The sequence below is a fragment of the Pungitius pungitius genome, chromosome 2, assembly GCF_949316345.1.
Source record: "Pungitius pungitius chromosome 2, fPunPun2.1, whole genome shotgun sequence".
NCBI lineage: Eukaryota > Metazoa > Chordata > Actinopteri > Perciformes > Gasterosteidae > Pungitius > Pungitius pungitius.
In genome coordinates this window covers 24712116-24729299 of record NC_084901.1, presented here as the reverse complement: position 1 = coordinate 24729299, position 17184 = coordinate 24712116, and the positions used below count along the sequence as shown (strand labels likewise).

The following is a 17184-nucleotide window of genomic DNA, read 5'->3' as shown; positions in this document are numbered from 1 at the left end:
TGTTAATCCCAGAAGTGCATCTTCACTACAAACAAAACTTAGTTTATATACACTGTATATATGTCTCTTATGCATTAAATATTTTAGCACATTAATCTCTCCCACAATAATCGCCTAGATTAACTTGTTCAATTTTAACAGCCCTTGTATGTAAATATAACCCTTCATGAAGACTGCGGTCATGTGGACTGCATTTCAAAATGAAATGTGCCTCTATTTAAGGTGTTACGGTAAATGGGCCTGTACGGCCCAAAAGGCACTGATCATCTTTGAACGTGTCTTTTTTCAATCTTTGAACTGTCTTTATACCAGATCCAGATTAGCAGGGTAACACTCTATTAACACTTGGTCCTGGTTCAGGTTGACCTCATCTATAACCATGCACATTTCCATCAAATTTTACTGTGTTGCTTTTGCGAAAAGTAAAGTTGAAATCAGTAACATGTTATTTGTCATTTCCATCTCCTTTTTGCCCATGTATATTTCCATAAACCTTTACTGTACAGTTTGAAATAAGACTCACCTCAGTTGGTCCTTGTGGTGGCGGGCGTGGTTTTGGCTCGGCTGCAGAGGGGAAAGGGGGAGCGGCTCAGGGAACGGCGCCAGGTGAGAGCAATCATGATCAGGCAGAGGCTGACTGGGCTGTGCTTAAAAACCCCAGTAGGAGAGGCATCGGGAGAGAGACACCGGGAGAGCCATCGCCGAGGGAGATATTGGGCAGAACGGAAAACAATAAAAACTTCCATTGGAACCCCTCCCCCAGAACCCACACTTGTAACAGTCCTTTGTCACCTTCAGTGCAGACCGGGGACCCCTATCAGGCCATTATTCCTCCTCGGTCGGATGTAGCTGTCGGTGGACTTTTGTTCTTGACTGTGTAACGCGTGTTTCGGTTACTAAAGGTGATGCTCCAGCGGGGGTCTGGTATACAGGTTTAGCAAGGCGGTGAGAGAAGCTAAACGACTGTATTCTGAGAAACTCCAAAAACAGTTCTCAGCTAACAACTCTGCTTCAGTTTGGAGAGGCTTTAAAAACCTCTCAAACTACAAGCCGAAAAACCCCCATTGCATGAATGACCTCCGCCTGGCAGACGAGCTGAATGAGTTCTACTGCAGATTTGAAAGACAATGTCCTGACTCCATCCCCCAACCCATCAGTGGCTCACACCTTTGGATTACCCTCCCCACCGTCCCTCTCTGTCCTGGAGAGAGACGTTAACCGGCTCTTTAAAAGACAGAACCCCCGTAAAGCAGTCGGTCCGGACTCTGTCTCCCCCCACACCCTGAAGCATGAACTCCTTTGAACGGCTAGTCCTGTCCCACCTGAAGACCCTCACCGACCCCCTCCTGGACCCCCTGCAGTTCGTCTACAGAGCCAACAGGTCTGTAGAGATGCTGTCAACATGGCCCTCCGCTTCATCCTCCAGCATCTGGACTCCCCAGGAACCTACGCCAGGATCCTGTCTGTGGACTTCAGCTCTGCCTTCAACACCATCATTCCGTCTCTGCTGCAGGACAAACTCTCTCAGCTGCACGTGCCCGACTCCAACTGCAAGTGGATCACTTACTTCCTGTCCAACAGGAAGCAGCACGTGAAGCTGGGGAAACACGTCTCTGCCTCTCGGTCCATCAGCACCGGTTCTCCCCAAGGCTGCATTCTTTCCCCTCTGCTCTTCTCCCTGTACACCAACAACTGCACCTCTAGTCACCAGTCCGTTAAGCTCCTGAAGTTTGCAGATGACACCACCCTCATTGGACTGATCTCTGGTGGGGATGAGTCCGCTTACAGGTGGGAGTCTGAACACCTGGTGACGTGGTGCAGCCAGAACAACCTGGAGCTCAACGCCCTGAAGACAGTGGAGATGGTTGTGGACTTCAGGAAGTACGCACCCCCACCTTACCCCCTCACCCTGTGGGACTCCCCCGTCACCACTGTGGATTCCTTCTGTTTCTTTGGCTTCATCATCACCCAGGATCTCAAGTGGGAGCTGAACATCAGCTCCATCACCAAAAAGGCTCAGCAGAGGTTGTTCTTCCTGAGGCAGCTGAAGAAATTCAACCTGCCAAAAACGATGATGGTGCACTTCTACACGGCCATCATGGAGTCCATCCTCTGCTCCTCCATCACCGTGTGATACGCTGCAGCCACTGCCAAGGACAAGGGTAGGCTGCAGCGTGTCATCAGCTCTGCAGAGAAGGTGATTGGCTGCAATCTGCAGTCTCTCCAGGACTTGTTTGCTTCCCAGACCTTGAAGCGGGCTAGAAAGATTGAAGCAGACCTTACTAACAGAACTTACTAACCCATAGCATACATTTTATTTTTTATTATATATATTTTTTAATATCCATCCATTTGAGGTTAATGTCCTAAAAATGAACTACTTTCTAAATGCCTACATTGCTTGTTTGCCCTGAGGCAACAGGCCAAAATCAAGTTAGGGGGTGGGGGCGTACATTTTATGGTTGATAAAAGCTCCCTAAATATGGGATGAAACATGTTTTACCCCCAAAATAAAGTCATGCCAATGAAGGAAAATTAAAAAGAACTCGCCTTGAAAGCAAAAGATCTAAAATATTAAACAGTCTGGTTTGTTTAGCATTATTTTGTTTACCACATAAATCTATACATGCTCCTTCATAGTTTGGATGTCAATATTCAATATTAATTTACAATGTAGAAAAAAATAAGAGCAAGAACTATGTAGGGGAGCTAGGAAGAGCGAGCTAACGTTAGGTAGGCGGAGCTACGTGGCTGAGCTAATGTAGAGAGCAGAGGGAAAGCTACGGAAGCCTTCAAAAGAGTGCAGTGTATCGAGTGTGTCCGTGACCCGGTCCATTTATCTATGTCACTGTTACGGGTGAGTAGTTGCTCTTGCTCTGCCGTTATTTTATTTCGACTCGTTCTTTGATATCCATTCTGGGTATATTTGCTGTCGTTGTTGGTTTGCTATCACACACGACCGGCTTGGATCGGCTAACTTCATTTATTTTGACCAACCTAATGTTAACTATACTCAGTTCGTAGTCACATCTAACTCTTTAATCATGGCTTATGATTCAGAGCTAAATGGTGATAAAAGTTCGAGTTAAGCAGCGTATACATGTTCCGTATGTACATGTGTCCGTAGGGAAGCAGATAACTGTGTGACGTCATAGTTGTAATGAAGCTGATCTACACCGGCGCGAGTGGAGCCGCACTTTTCTTGTTGCTGCACCACTGTCAGATAGCCAGCACTGTTGGACAGAAGGTGAGTTGTATCGGATGTGTGTTGTAGGTTCTACCTCTCCAGAAAACCTCGGCCAGCTAAAGCTTTTCCTAATAGCCACTCAGAGAATATGATAACTCGAGGTTCTAAACCAAAGGGATTTAAATAACTAACAGAAGCAAATACAGTTAGGGGGAAAACGCGATTAATAGTGAAATATTTACGGAATAAAGACTCTCCTTCCCCCAGTCTATTCAGACCATCAAGTATGGCGCTCCGGTGTCAAGTTCCTACTGGTTTGCCTACGCTACGTGTTGTTTATTTAATATCAGCAGCTGTCTTCTGCCTCGTCGCATGATTCGTCAAATATTCATAAAGCATATTGCTGGAAATCTTAAATGCCTCACATATCAACTGCAGCGATAATGATCGTATAGGTGAGCACTGCATCACTGCCACATATAAAGAAATACATTTGAAGAAAATATATTTATTGAAAGATTGCGACAACATGCCTATGGAGGAAGACCGTGTGTGTGTGTGTGCGCGTGCGCGTGCGAGCGCAGTCTTCCATTGTGGAGACTAAATAACTATTGCCGTGAAGAGTGATTTATTTATACCTGCGGGGCGTCAGATCACTTTCCGGTAAGGTGTGTTAGGATTTATTCAGCCAACAAGTTTCCTCTGCAACGTCCTTATTCTCCTCACTGATCACGGCTTTTGCTCTTCACTTGATTCTAGCCGAGGTTTCAAAACGGTTTGGTCCATACATTGAATGGAGAAGGACGAGGTGATCTGTTACTGCAAATATGTTCAGTGTTATTTGAGAAATTATCAACGAGAATTTGGATTGAAGTGTTCAACTGAACTTTCAAGCTTCAACTAATGTGAGGATTGGAGGATCACCAGAATTCCCGAGTAGCTGCAGAGATGGGGTTTAACGAGACAGACGCTGACAGATGCTGTTGATTCTTTGGAAATCCATGTTAACCGTTTCCCCCATACCGGAAAGTACATTAGGTACTTCAATGATGGGATGAAGAATGTGTTACAAGGGCCAGTACAATTTCAAACACTGGGAAGTTGGGCCTTATGCAAGTAAATCAGTCTCATTCCCAAAAGCTAATATGCTTAATGACCATTGTCTTATTTAAAGCAAAATCTAATTCTTTGTGTTCGTATCCAAACTTCTAAAGAGATATTGTTATTCTCTATTTGTGGACAGTCTGACCGTGCATTAACTGTGGTGGAGAATACAGAAGGATGGGAGGAAGGAAGTGTTGATAAGAAAGCGGAAGTGACAGTTGATGAAGAGGAAGGAGATTTTGAGGTGGTCCAACCTACTGACAATTGGCAAACACTCAAAGCAGGTAAATTACTGCTACTTTGTCCTAGTCAAAAATACTTTTTTTGTTCTGGACTTGTGGACTTGTGTGTGTGTGTGTGTGTGTGTGTGTAGGCCAGGCAGTGCCAGCAGGTTCTCATGTGAGGCTGAATCTGCAGACAGGCCACAGGGAGGTCAGATTGGGCGAAGAGCAGCTTAAATATTGGACACAAGAACACAGGTATGGGTTTCTTTTAAGATCAGTGTCATCAATCCATATTTGACTTGCCTATTTTGTTCTTTGTAGAACCAGCAGTTACTACTACCTTGAGTGGTCTTCTTTGAGCAGGACAAAATCTGAATATTTGTAGTAAAGTTCTGTTTCCAGAGAGACCGAAAACGACCAGTCTACCATCAGTGCTGACGACCTGAAACGGGCCATGAAGAAGATGAAAGATGACCTGAACCCAGTAAGCAAAGATACAGCCCAACAAATGACAGTGGAGCATATTCCATAGTTGATTAAATGTATAGATAGAAGTGTGGTTATACAAAGCTACTCTCCATAATGGCTCTATTACTCACAGTAGACACGCCACCTAGTTCTGAGAAGCAGAACCTAACTCAGGCCGTTGCAACCATAGATGCTCTTTTCAAAGACACAAGACGCTGACTTTTTTTATTGTGTGGCAGTGGTGTTTTTAAGGGTTAATTTGGATTTACCGAAATAACAGATTAAGGCAGCAATAGATCAGCTGTAAAATGACTTCTTATTAAAGGACTCCTGTGGCTTTGAGGAAAGTGTAAATAACCGCTTTGGCTTTGAGGAAAGTGTAAATAACCGCTTTAGGTGTCCATCAGGGATATCTGGCATCAAAGTAAAATATGGGAAACATTCTAAATGCAGTGTTCATGTTCATAGAACTCTGTGACATCCAAGTACCGTCCCCTGGGGGAGTTAAAGAGAGACATGGCTCAGCTAGACCTGCTGGTGGAGACAGATATTCAGGTATGTGATAATATCAGTGAGGTATCACATCTGACTCGCAAAAATCAAGTTTTCCCATCTGCAATATTAGGCCTTCAAATTCTTCAGAAATAATTAAAGTGCTTAATACTCAAAGGAGTGGCTCGTCATTTCGACTAATAAATAATTAGGGGAAAATAACCAATACTATTAACCAAGTCCAATAATTGAGATTCAGTCCAAGAGTAAAAACACATTTCTCTTACTTGTCACCACCAAGTAAGAGAAATGTTCTTTAAATTATCACAGTTTATTGAATTACAATCAAGATCAATTATATCTATAACCAATGCTATAGTGACAACTGTCAGACTAAGGGCAAGCGAGAGCAAGGATGGCAGTAGTAAAACTGTTATTTCGAATACAGAGGAAGAAAATGCTGGTGCTATGGTGACTTCTTTTTTTTTGTTGTTGCTGCAAGCTACGGTGAAGAAGAGGGCCGGAGTATTTGAACAATCTAAGATCATAACAGTTATTCTGACCATGAATTATAATACTGCAGCGACAATCACTTTCAGCGCAATAACGCTTGGCAGCTTAAAATTATTAGCAGCAAGCTTATCACAATAATAAAATCCATAGACAAAATAACGACAAATCAAGCATAAATCACTGCACAATGATAGTGGCCTCGTTGATCCGGACTAGATAGTAGCAAGTTATGACCTATGGAATGCCGTTTTATTCACAATTAAATAAATAAATACATAAATAAATACATGAAATATGCATTTGAAATACATCGTGAAATAAATAAATGAGTCAATAAATACATAAATATTAAATACATTTTCATGGTACTTTTATTTCAGTCCATATTTATTTATTTCATTTTTAATTTATTTTATTCATTTCAAACATTCATGTGTTACTGTCTTTTCCTTAGTCTCCTGCATAGCATTGTCAAGTGCCTAACCGAGGCATGGATGACTGCCCAACATCTGCTTGTTGGTGATGATAGTTAGCCATGGGAACTAATTTCCTTCACAGCAAGACTTTCTTTAGATGAACTGTGAAGCCAGTGCAAGACATGTTCAAATCAAATTTTAAACGTACACAGTTGTTTTGTGTTGTGGTGTTGTGTAGATAATGAAGAGGCTGCTGGACCAGTTAAAAAACAGCAACTCGACCACAGAGCTGAAACTAAACCTCCTGCTGGACCTGGAGTATTTGGTGCATCAGGTATCTGAACACTTATTTAGACTTACACGTGGGCCTCGGAGATGTTAGAAGATGTAATTCGCTGACCTGCATGTTTGTGTGTTAGGTGGACAACGGTCAGTCCCTGTGTTCAATGGGTGGTCTCCAACTTATTGTAGAAGGTCTGAACAGTACAGACTTTAGACTGCAGGAAACCTCTGCCTTTGTTCTGGGATCTGCCGTGTCAAGGTACAGTTTCATAAAATATTAGCTAAGATCTGAATGATATACGCATCACACTATTAAGCTGCATATCTACTACATTCACTACTGCTGTTATTATTAATAGTAACTTTAAACTCTTAATCTGCTACCAATATTTGAATCACTTCTGTCGTAGGAATTGGCGGTATTGTTGTTCTTTTACATTTTTCATTCTGGAAACAAGACATCCATTGCAGTATGTCCATCCTGGTACAGGGATCCCTCCTCTGCCGTTCTACATAAGAATTCTTTCTTTTTTCTCCCTCCTTTGAAGGGTTTTCATTATGGGGAAGTTTTTTCTGTGCCGATCTCAGGGTTTCGGTTCAGACCTTTAAGCTCTCTGAGGAAAATGTTGTGATTTTTAAGCTATACATAATAATTAAAATTCCATTTATTGACTATAGATCAGCTGTTTAGTATTAAAATACACCAGTCCTATAGATTTCCTAATCGTATCTACCCATTTATTTAAGCAGGGGTCCACATCACTGTGTGCACTTGGTGTGTGTTCTTGTGTGCATCACTCTGGTCAGCGGTAGCTAACGTTGGAAAGCTTCTGTCCTGCAGTAACCCGATGGTACAGGTGAAGGCTGTAGAGTGTGGGGCTCTACAGACGCTTTTAACTATGATGGCTACTGCTCAACCACTCGGAGTCAAAAAAAAGGTATTTATCACAATTGCTGCTGAAGGTGTAAACAGATGCATGCAATGTGCTTTAATGTTTTTCTGTGTGATTGTCCCCTCCTCCTATCAGGTACTGTTTGCAGTGGCCTCCCTCTTACGTAACTTTCCCTACGCACAGCACCATTTCTTGTCACATGGAGGGCTGCAGGTCCTATCAGAGATATTCACGGCCGATGGAGGAGGAGTTCTGCGTACACGCATTGTCACCATGTTGTATGACATGATCAGTGAGAAGGTACAACAAACAAACCGTAGGAGCCAGGTATGGCTTGTGCCATTTTTGGTATATGAGGTCCATGGTATTGGATATTTAGTATGGAAATGGCAGATGAGGGAACCTTGTTTTTTGCTGATTGCTGTTTACCACGCTTTGGATGTTCTGAAAGTTGGCAGAACATTTACAATGTGTGGTATCCAGCACAAGAGTTAGTTTATCCAACCTGCAAATAAATCTAGAAAATACCACCCTGGATCCCATGTTGGTCCCTCCTACGCAGCCTCTCTGGGACACATTTTTAGTTTCAGATAGTCACCTTCACAAACTGTATTTGAAGTTTATCTAGGACTTGAAATCTCCCTGTGGTTTATTTTTTTAGAGGCAATTTGTTGAGGATGTAGATCAGGACATCCTAGATGATGTTGGTCTGTCCTGCTCCACCAGGAGTTAATTTCTCGGGCTGGTTTGGACCTGGGCCATGATGCGGCCCACGAGGAGCGAGTGCATCAGTACTCCAAGGTGTCTCTGCAGGGGGAGCTGCTGGAGAAGGGCTGGTGCAATCTGGTCCCACAGCTGCTGGAGTCCACTGAGCATGACTACAGAGAAAAGGTGGGCTGGTTTTGACAGCATTCATTCATTATATGAGCCATTTATACCATAACAGGTATGTATAAAATTAGCTTGTTCAAAGTGTTGTCCTTTTGCTTTCAGGCTTTGCGGGCTTTGTTGGCAATGGCTCCCATGTGTTTGGATCAGTACCGCTCAGACCGGTCTTTACTGGGCTCCCTGCTCACTCTCAGAGACCAGTACCAGGAAATGGTTGAGTCAGAAATAATTGTAGGGGAAGAGAACAGCTACTTTGCAGAGATTGTAGAGCTTATAAATTCTTTACAAGTAAAAATGCAATAATGAGATTGCACACACACAGATTTCTTTGGGATGTGTGTTGTGATAAGACCCGTATTGCTGTGTTTTATGAATAAATGATTTGCAAAAATTACGGTGTTTTTTGTGGATCTGGAAGAATCCAGGCCAGTTTGGCAAGACAGCCTTAAAAGCATAGAAAGAGGCTTTCCATAAGGCAAGATCATCTCATTACTTATCATTAATAGAGAAAACAAAAACAGGACATCTGTCACAGTCCTTCAAGATGAGATTAAGAAACTTACTGTTGCATCAGAGATGTTGAATAACTATACAGTGGCGTATCCAGAACATTTTTACTGGGGTGGCCAAGATGGGACACAAAGCTAGTGTGGGGTGGCCATGGTAGAAGGCGCTGTCCCCATTTTAGCAGCAATTTAACAGAACCTATATACAATCCGTTACATATACATAAACAATTGTAACAAAAAACAAACAAATCTTAATTCCAAACAAAGTATATACTATGAAGTAATGTTATGTAAACCTTTAAACTCTCATGAACAATAGAGGATTCTAATAATAGTAACAAAGTGCAATAGAGGTAGCTAGTTCTTGCTTTTCCTCATTCTGCTGCTACAAAATGCTTTCACATAGGGCCAAGACCACAAGACAAGACTTAAAGTCCAATGCAATGCCACCAGACCAAATATAACTAAAGGGTTAAGGTGCTTCTTCATAATGTAACTTGTAACAGTTGTAACATAAACCAAGCAAACCTTAACACAAAAACAAGACCATTAGACAAATTCTAGGTTCATCCATCCTCAGATGAATTTGCCTGTTTTGGTGATTGGTAGCAAAAAGTTTAATAAATTTGTCCATGTCAAGTGACTTTTCTCTTCTAGCCTCAATGCTGAGAACACCCAGGTTGCTCAGTCTGTTATCTGTCATTGTTGTGTGCTAATGGGTCTTGATGAGTTTAAGAGCTGAGAAGCTGCGCTCACATGCGGTACTGCTTACTGGGTGTGTTATATCTACTTAAATCTAGACTGTCACACTATATTCCAGACACTGTTAGCTCTATTGAACACACATCTGCAAACAAACACCCTCAGTCTTCAGTCCAGAAAACAGCGTTTCATATTTCATAGCGGTATCCTAATAATTAAAAAAAAATAAATGCTAACGTTCAACGCTTAACTTGGTTTGCAGGCTGCTAAGCTAGCCAGCTAGTGCAGTGTAGTTCGACTTTAGCTGCTACTTAGTGCTAGATAAGTTTCCTACACATTCAGAGGGAACAACGATATAACTAAACATTAAATTACCATACCTCTCAATCTACAGATTCCGGCGTTTTTATCGTTGTTGTATCGTCGCTGTTGTAAACTGTGACCGTCCTCCTGTTTCACGGACTGCGGTCATGTGGACCGCATTTCAAAAGGAAATGCGCCTCTATGTTGGGTATTACGGTAAAAGGGGCTGTACAGCCAAAAAGGCACTGATCATCATTTGAAGTGTCTTTTATCAATATTTGAACTCTCTTTAAATCAGATAGCAGATGGGTAACACTCTTTTGACACTTGGTCCTATTTAAATCTGATCTCCTCTATTAACTTGTACATTTACATGAAATATTACTGTGTACTTTTTGAGATACTTGAAGGTAAAGTTAGTAATATTGCCATTATATTCGTCTTTTTTTCATTTTTGAACTGTCTTTAAATTAGATAGCAGCTGGGTAACACTCTTTTGACACTTGATCCTATTTTAAGTTGACCTCCTCTATTACCATCTCAAATTACATGAAATATTACTGTGTACTTTTTGAGATAACTGAAGGCAAAGTTAGTACTTTTGCCATTATATTCGTCTTTTTCTCAATCTTTGAACTGTCTTTAAATTAGATAGCAGCCGGGTAACACTCTTTTGACACTTGATCCTATTTTAAGTTGACCTCCTCTATTACCATCTCAAATTACATGAAATATTACTGTGTACTTTTTGAGATACTTGAGGGTAAAGTTAGTACTTTTGCCATTATATTCGTCTTTTTCTCAATCTTTGAACTGTCTTTAAATCAGATCAAAGCCGGGTAACACTCTTCTGACACTTGATCCTATTTCATGTCGACCTCCTCTATCACCATGTACATTTACATAAATTATTACTGTGTACTTTTTGGGATACTTGAAGGTAAGGTTAGTAAAATTGCCATTAGATTCGTCTTTTTCTCAATCATTGAACTGTCTTTAAATCAGATACAAGCCGGGTAACACTCTTCTGACACTTGATCCTATTTTAAGTTGACCTCCTCTATTACCATCTCAAATTACATGAAATATTACTGTGTACTTTTTGAGATAACTGAAGGTAAAGTTAGTACTTTTGCCATTAGATTCGTCTTTTTCTCAATCTTTGAACTATCTTTAAATCAGATAGAAGACGGGTAACACTCTTTTGACACTTGATCCTATTACACGTTGGCCTCCTCTATTAACATGTAAAGTTACATAAAATATTACTGTGTACTTTTTGAGATAACTGAAGGCAAAGTTAGTACTTTTGCCATTATATTCGTCTTTTTCTCAATCTTTGAACTGTCTTTAAATCAGATACAAGCCGGGTAACACTCTTCTGACACTTGATCCTATTTTAGGTTGACCTCCTCTATTACCATCTCAAATTACATAAAATATTACTGTGTACTTTTTGAGAAAATTGAAGGCAAAGTCAGCAATATTGCCATTATATTCGTCTTTTTGTTAATGTTTGAATTATCTTTAAATCAGATAGAAGACGGGTAACACTCTTCTGACAATTGGTCCTGATTCATGTTGACCTCTTCTATCAATATGTAAAGTTACATAAAATATTACTGTGAAATTCTTTAGATACTTGAAGGTAAAGTTAGTAATATTGCCATTATATTCGTCTTTTTCTCAATCTTTGACCTATCTTTTAATCAGATAGCAGCCGGGTAACACTCTTTTGACACTTGATCCTATTTTAAGTTGACCTCCTCTATTAACATGTACATTTACATAAAATATTACTGTGGAACTTTTGAGATAACTGAAGGTAAAGTTAGTACTTTTGCCATTAGATTCGTCTTTTTCTCAATCTTTGAACTATCTTTAAATCAGATAGAAGACGGGTAACACTCTTTTGACACTTGATCCTGGTTCATGTTGGCCTCCTCTATTAACATGTAAAGTTACATAAAATATTACTGTGTACTTTTTGAGAAAATTGAAGGCAAAGTCAGCAATATTGCCATTATATTCGTCTTTTTGTCAATGTTTGAATTATTTTTAAATCAGATAGGAGCCGGGTAACACTCTTCTGACACTTGATCCTGGTTCATGTTGACCTCCTCTATCACCGTGTAAAGTTACATAAAATATTACTGTGTACTTTTTGGGATACCTGAAGATAAAGTTAGTAAAATTGCCATTATATTCGTCTTTTTTTAATTTTTGAACTGTCTTCAAATTAGATATCAGCTGGGTAACACTCTTTTGACACTTGATCCTATTACACGTTGGCCTCCTCTATTAACATGTAAAGTTACATAAAGTATTACTGTGTACTTTTTGAGATACTTGAAAGTAAAGTTAGTACTTTTGCCATTATATTCGTCTTTTTCTCAATCATTGAACCGTCTTTAAAATCAGATAGCAGCCGGGTAACACTCTTCTGACACTTGAACGTATTTCACGTTGACCTCCTCTATCAATATGTAAAGTTACATAAAATATTACTGTGTACTTTTTGAGATACTTGAAGGTAAAGTTAGTACTTTTGCCATTATATTCGTCTTTTTCTCAATCATTGAACCGTCTTTAAAATCAGATAGCAGCCGGGTAACACTCTTCTGACACTTGAACGTATTTCACGTTGACCTCCTCTATTAACATGTAAAGTTACATAAAATATTACTGTGGACTTTTTGAGAAAATTGCAGGTAAAGTTAGTACTTTTGCAATTATATTAGTTTTTTCTCAATCTTTGAACTGTCTTTAAATCAGATAGAAGCCGAGCCAATGGTGGGCCTCAGCCGGCACGCGTCAGCCTTCACTTTTATTGAGCTACAGGGTCCTTTGACTGGAGTTGGTTAATTAACGCCCTGGCGATGCAACAAGGTTGGTCGCTCTGAGAACTGTCTGCCCCGGAGAACAGTTGGACCGGGGGCAGGGTCGGCCGAAAGGCGGTGGCGGTGCAGGGCCGCAGTGCCTTTTGACCTCTCAACGGTTTTACGCCCTGTTGAACTCTCTCTTCATAGTCCTTTTTAATTTTTCTTCATTGGCATGACGTTAATTTGTGGAGTAAAACATATTTCATCCCATATTTGGGGAGCTTTTATCAACCATAAAATGTATGCGCCCCCCCCCCCCCCCAACTTGATTTTGGTTTGTTGCCTCAGGGCAACTTGTATATATAAAGTGAAATAAGTCAAAAAAGCAATGTAGGCATTTAGAAAGAAGTTCATTTTGAGGACATTAACTACAAATGGATCCAAACATAAATTAAAAAATATTAAACAAAGAAATGAAATTACCAACACTGTATGTACAAAATCCACATCCAAAACATGTAAACTTAAAGGGCTTGTTTGTGTCACTTTGTATGGCATACACATTCGACTGACCTACAATAACCTGAAGAATATCTTAAAATACTGAAGGGGGGACATGATATCATTAGAAATGTTATGCCAGGGCGAGCACAGAATGTATTGTGGGGTGTTCAGCCTCTACTATGTCTTCATCCTCATCTTGATCCACAGACTCACTGTCGCTTTGATCAGACATGCGTTATCCTAAGAAAGTACAAATATGAATGTCATATTCAAAATGAATGAATGAATGAAGGACACACATTGTTCTACTGACTGACCCCTGACGGACCCCTGATCTCCTAACTGTCTGGCAGGGATCCAATCTTTCTGACTCCAATCCAATCTTTCTGACTCCTTTCAAGCTCACTTTCCTCGTTGTCACTGTCCTCACTGTCAGATGGATCAGCCCTAACAGCTTGATTTACAAACATTTCGCCCATTAAATGTTCCTGTTTCCATTCCCATTCAATATCAGTAGTTGGTACAACAAAAATATTGACTGTGGTCAATGACCTAACTGCACAGTGTTGCCTTGTGTCAACTAACCAAAACACCCAGTTTTAATAAAGAAATAACAATAAATTAATTACCAAATATACTTAGTTACATACTCATGCACACAAAAACATATTCTATACATTGTTTTTAATTAAAGGGTAGGTCAGTGTAAGGTCCAAAAAAGTATTGTGTTGCCTGAAGACAAAACCCCCGGAAAGCAGCCGGTCCGGACTCAGTCTCGCCCCACACCCTGAAGCATTGTGCTGACCAGCTGTCTCCTGTTTTCACCGCCATCTTCAACACCTCCTTGGTGTCATGCCACGTCCCAGCCTGCTTCAAGGCCTCCACCATCATCCCTGTTCCCAAGAAGCCCAGGATAATAAGGACTAAATGACTACAGACCCGTCGCACTGACCTCTGTAGTCATGAAGTCCTTTGAACGGCTAGTCCTGTCCCACCTTAAGTCCCTCACCGACCCTCTCCTGGACCCCTGCAGTTCGCCTACAGAGCCAACAGGTCTGTAGACGATGCTATCAACATGGCCCTCCACTTCATCCTCCAGCATCTGGACTCCCCAGGAACCTACGCCAGGATCCTGTTTGTGGACTTCAGCTCCGCCTTCAACACCATCATCCCGTCTCTGCTGCAGGACAAACTCTGGTTTGCCCACCTCCACCTGCAAGTGGATCACTGACTTCCTGTCCGACATGAAGCAGCACGTGAAGCTGGGGAAACACGTCTCTGCCTCTCGGTCCATCAACACCGGTTCAATGAAGACAGTGGAGATGGTCGTGGACTTCAGGAGGAATACAGCCCTACCTTCCCCCCTCACCTTGTGTGACTCCCCCGTCACCACTGTGGACTCCTTCCGTTTCCTGGGCTCCATCATCACCCAGGACCTCAAGTGGGAGCTGAACATCAGCTCCATCACGAAAAAGGCTCAGCAGCGGATGTTCTTCCTGAGGCAGCTGAAGAAATTCAACCTGCCTCAGACGATGATGGTGCACTTCTACACGGCCATCATGGAGTCCATCCTCTGTTCCTCCATCACCGTGTGGTACGCTGCAGCCACAGCCAAGGACAAGGACAAGGGCAGGCTGCAGCATGTCATCCGCTCTGCAGAGAGGGTGATTGGCTGCAATCTTCCGTCTCTCCAGAACTTGTTCGCTTCCAGGTCTTTGAAGCGGGCCAGAAAGATTGTAGCCGACCCCTCCCACCCTGGACATGAACTGTTTGTGCCCCTTCCATCCGGCAGGAGGCTGCGGTCCATCAGGACTAAGACCTCCCGCCACACGAACAGTTTCTTCCCTTCGGCAGTCGGGCTCATCAACAGAGGCCGGGGCCCCCCCTGACTGACTCGGACTCCCATGTTCATTCATTCACTTTGTCACTTTCACTTGTCACTCGTCACTTGTTTAGCTGGTGCACTTAATCTATAATCTATATTTTTATTTCTAATTTTCTTATCTCCTCTAACTTACTAACCCATAGCTTTAGTTTTTAGCGTACTAACCCATAGCATATATTTTATTATACTTTTATTTTATTTTTATCTCATTTGCACTATGTCATCATTATTGTACTGTCTTCTGTCATGCACCAACCGCCAAGACAATTTCCATGTATGTCCAACATATTATGACAATAAACGTTTCCTGATTCCTGATTCCTGAAGGTTACAGTCTGCCATAGAGGTTTACGGTACTTGTTCACTATCAGTCTCGTGCTAGTATTTAGCCTTTGATGGAGTTCTTAGGGTTAGGGTTTGTTGTCCAAACAACCCGACTTCAAGAAAGGTTGTTACGGCCTCCTGCCATCTATGGGCTCTGCCTCAATCTGATGTGCAGGCTGAGCGGTCCCACGTGGAACCGCATTTTGGCACTGGGCTCTTTCCTCTTCGCTTGCCGCTACTGCGGGTAACCTTGTAAGTTTCCTTTCCTGCACTTAGTAAGATGCTTCAATTCAGAGGGTTAGCTTGTCTGATCTGAGGTCAAAGTCAAATGAGGTGCAGCCCCAGAACTGCTGGAGCGATAGAGGAGGGTCCCACCCATGGACCCCCGCAGGAGCAACTCCTTTCGTAACCGGAACACGCATAACGCGGTCAGTGCAAAAACAAAAGTCCACCGGCAGCTACATCCAACCGAGGAGGAACAATGGCCTGATAGGGGCCCCTGGATCGTACATCCTGTGGTCTGCACTGAAGGGGACAAAGTACCAACTGCGCTGACTTTCTCTTATTTCAAACTGTACAGTAAAGGTTTATGGAAATATACATGGGCATAGAGGGAAGGGAAATGACAAATAACATGTCATTCTTACTGATTTCACCTGTGCTCATAAGCTACAAAATCTAATTTTATGCAACAACTACATGGGGATAGAGGAGGTCAACATGAAGCAGGATCAAGTGTCAAAAGAGTGTTACCCGGCTGCTATCTGATTTAAAAATAATTCAAACATTGACAAAATACGAATATAATGGCAATATTACTATACCTTCAGTTATCTCAAAATGTACACAGTAATATTTCATGTAAATGTACATGTTAATAGAGGAGGTCAACATGAACCAGGACCAAGTGTCAGAACAGTGTTACCCGGCTTCTATCGGATTAAAAGATAGTTCAAAGATTGACAAAATACGAATATAATGGCAATTTTACTAACTTTACCTTCAAGTATCTCAAAAAGTACACAGTAATATTTTATGTAACTTTACATATTGATAGAGGAGGTCAACGTGAAATACGTTCAAGTGTCAGAAGAGTGTTACCCGGCTGCTATCTGATTTTAAAGACGGTTCAATGATTGAGAAAAAGACGAATATAATGGCAAAAGTACTAACTTTACCTTCAAGTATCTCAAAAAGTACACAGTAATATTTTACGTAACTTTACATGTTAATAGAGGAGGCCAACATGTAATAGGATCAAGTGTCAAAAGAGTGTTACCCAGCTGCTATCTAATTTAAAGACAGTTCAAAAATTAAAAAAAGACGAATATAATGGCAATTTTACTAACTTTACTTTCAAGTATCTCAAAAAGTACACAGTAATACTTTATGTAACTTTACATGTTAATAGAGGAGGCCAACGTGTAATAGGATCAAGTGTCAAAAGAGTGTTACCCAGCTGATATCTAATTTGAAGACAGTTCAAAAATTAAAAAAAGACGAATATAATGGCAATTTTACTAACTTTATCTTCAGGTATCCCAAAAAGTACACAGTAATATTTTATGTAACTTTACACGGTGATAGAGGAGGTCAACATGAACCAGGATCAAGTGTCAGAAGAGTGTTACCCGGCTCCTATCTGATTTAAAAATAATTCAAACATTG

At 41.3% G+C, this 17184-nt stretch overlaps 1 protein-coding gene across 3 annotated transcripts; it reads left to right on the top strand.

The window, feature by feature from the left end:
* The first annotated feature begins 2727 nt into the window (after positions 1 to 2727).
* sil1 (SIL1 nucleotide exchange factor) lies at positions 2728 to 8844 on the top strand. Of its 3 annotated transcripts, none has more exons than XM_037461364.2 (12): positions 2728 to 2857; positions 3128 to 3247; positions 4431 to 4575; positions 4665 to 4770; positions 4918 to 4999; positions 5452 to 5538; positions 6643 to 6738; positions 6824 to 6945; positions 7528 to 7624; positions 7715 to 7879; positions 8306 to 8470; positions 8573 to 8844. In XM_037461364.2, the coding sequence occupies exons 2-12, from the start codon at positions 3161 to 3163 to the stop codon at positions 8768 to 8770; spliced, it is 1350 nt and encodes a 449-aa protein (XP_037317261.2). In that variant the 5' UTR covers positions 2728 to 2857; positions 3128 to 3160; the 3' UTR covers positions 8771 to 8844. The 3 variants fall into 3 exon arrangements, with proteins under 3 accessions (XP_037317261.2, XP_037317260.2, XP_062416692.1); XM_037461363.2 differs by having other exon boundaries at positions 4906 to 4999; XM_062560708.1 differs by lacking the exon at positions 7715 to 7879 and having other exon boundaries at positions 4906 to 4999.
* The last annotated feature ends 8340 nt before the right edge of the window (positions 8845 to 17184 follow it).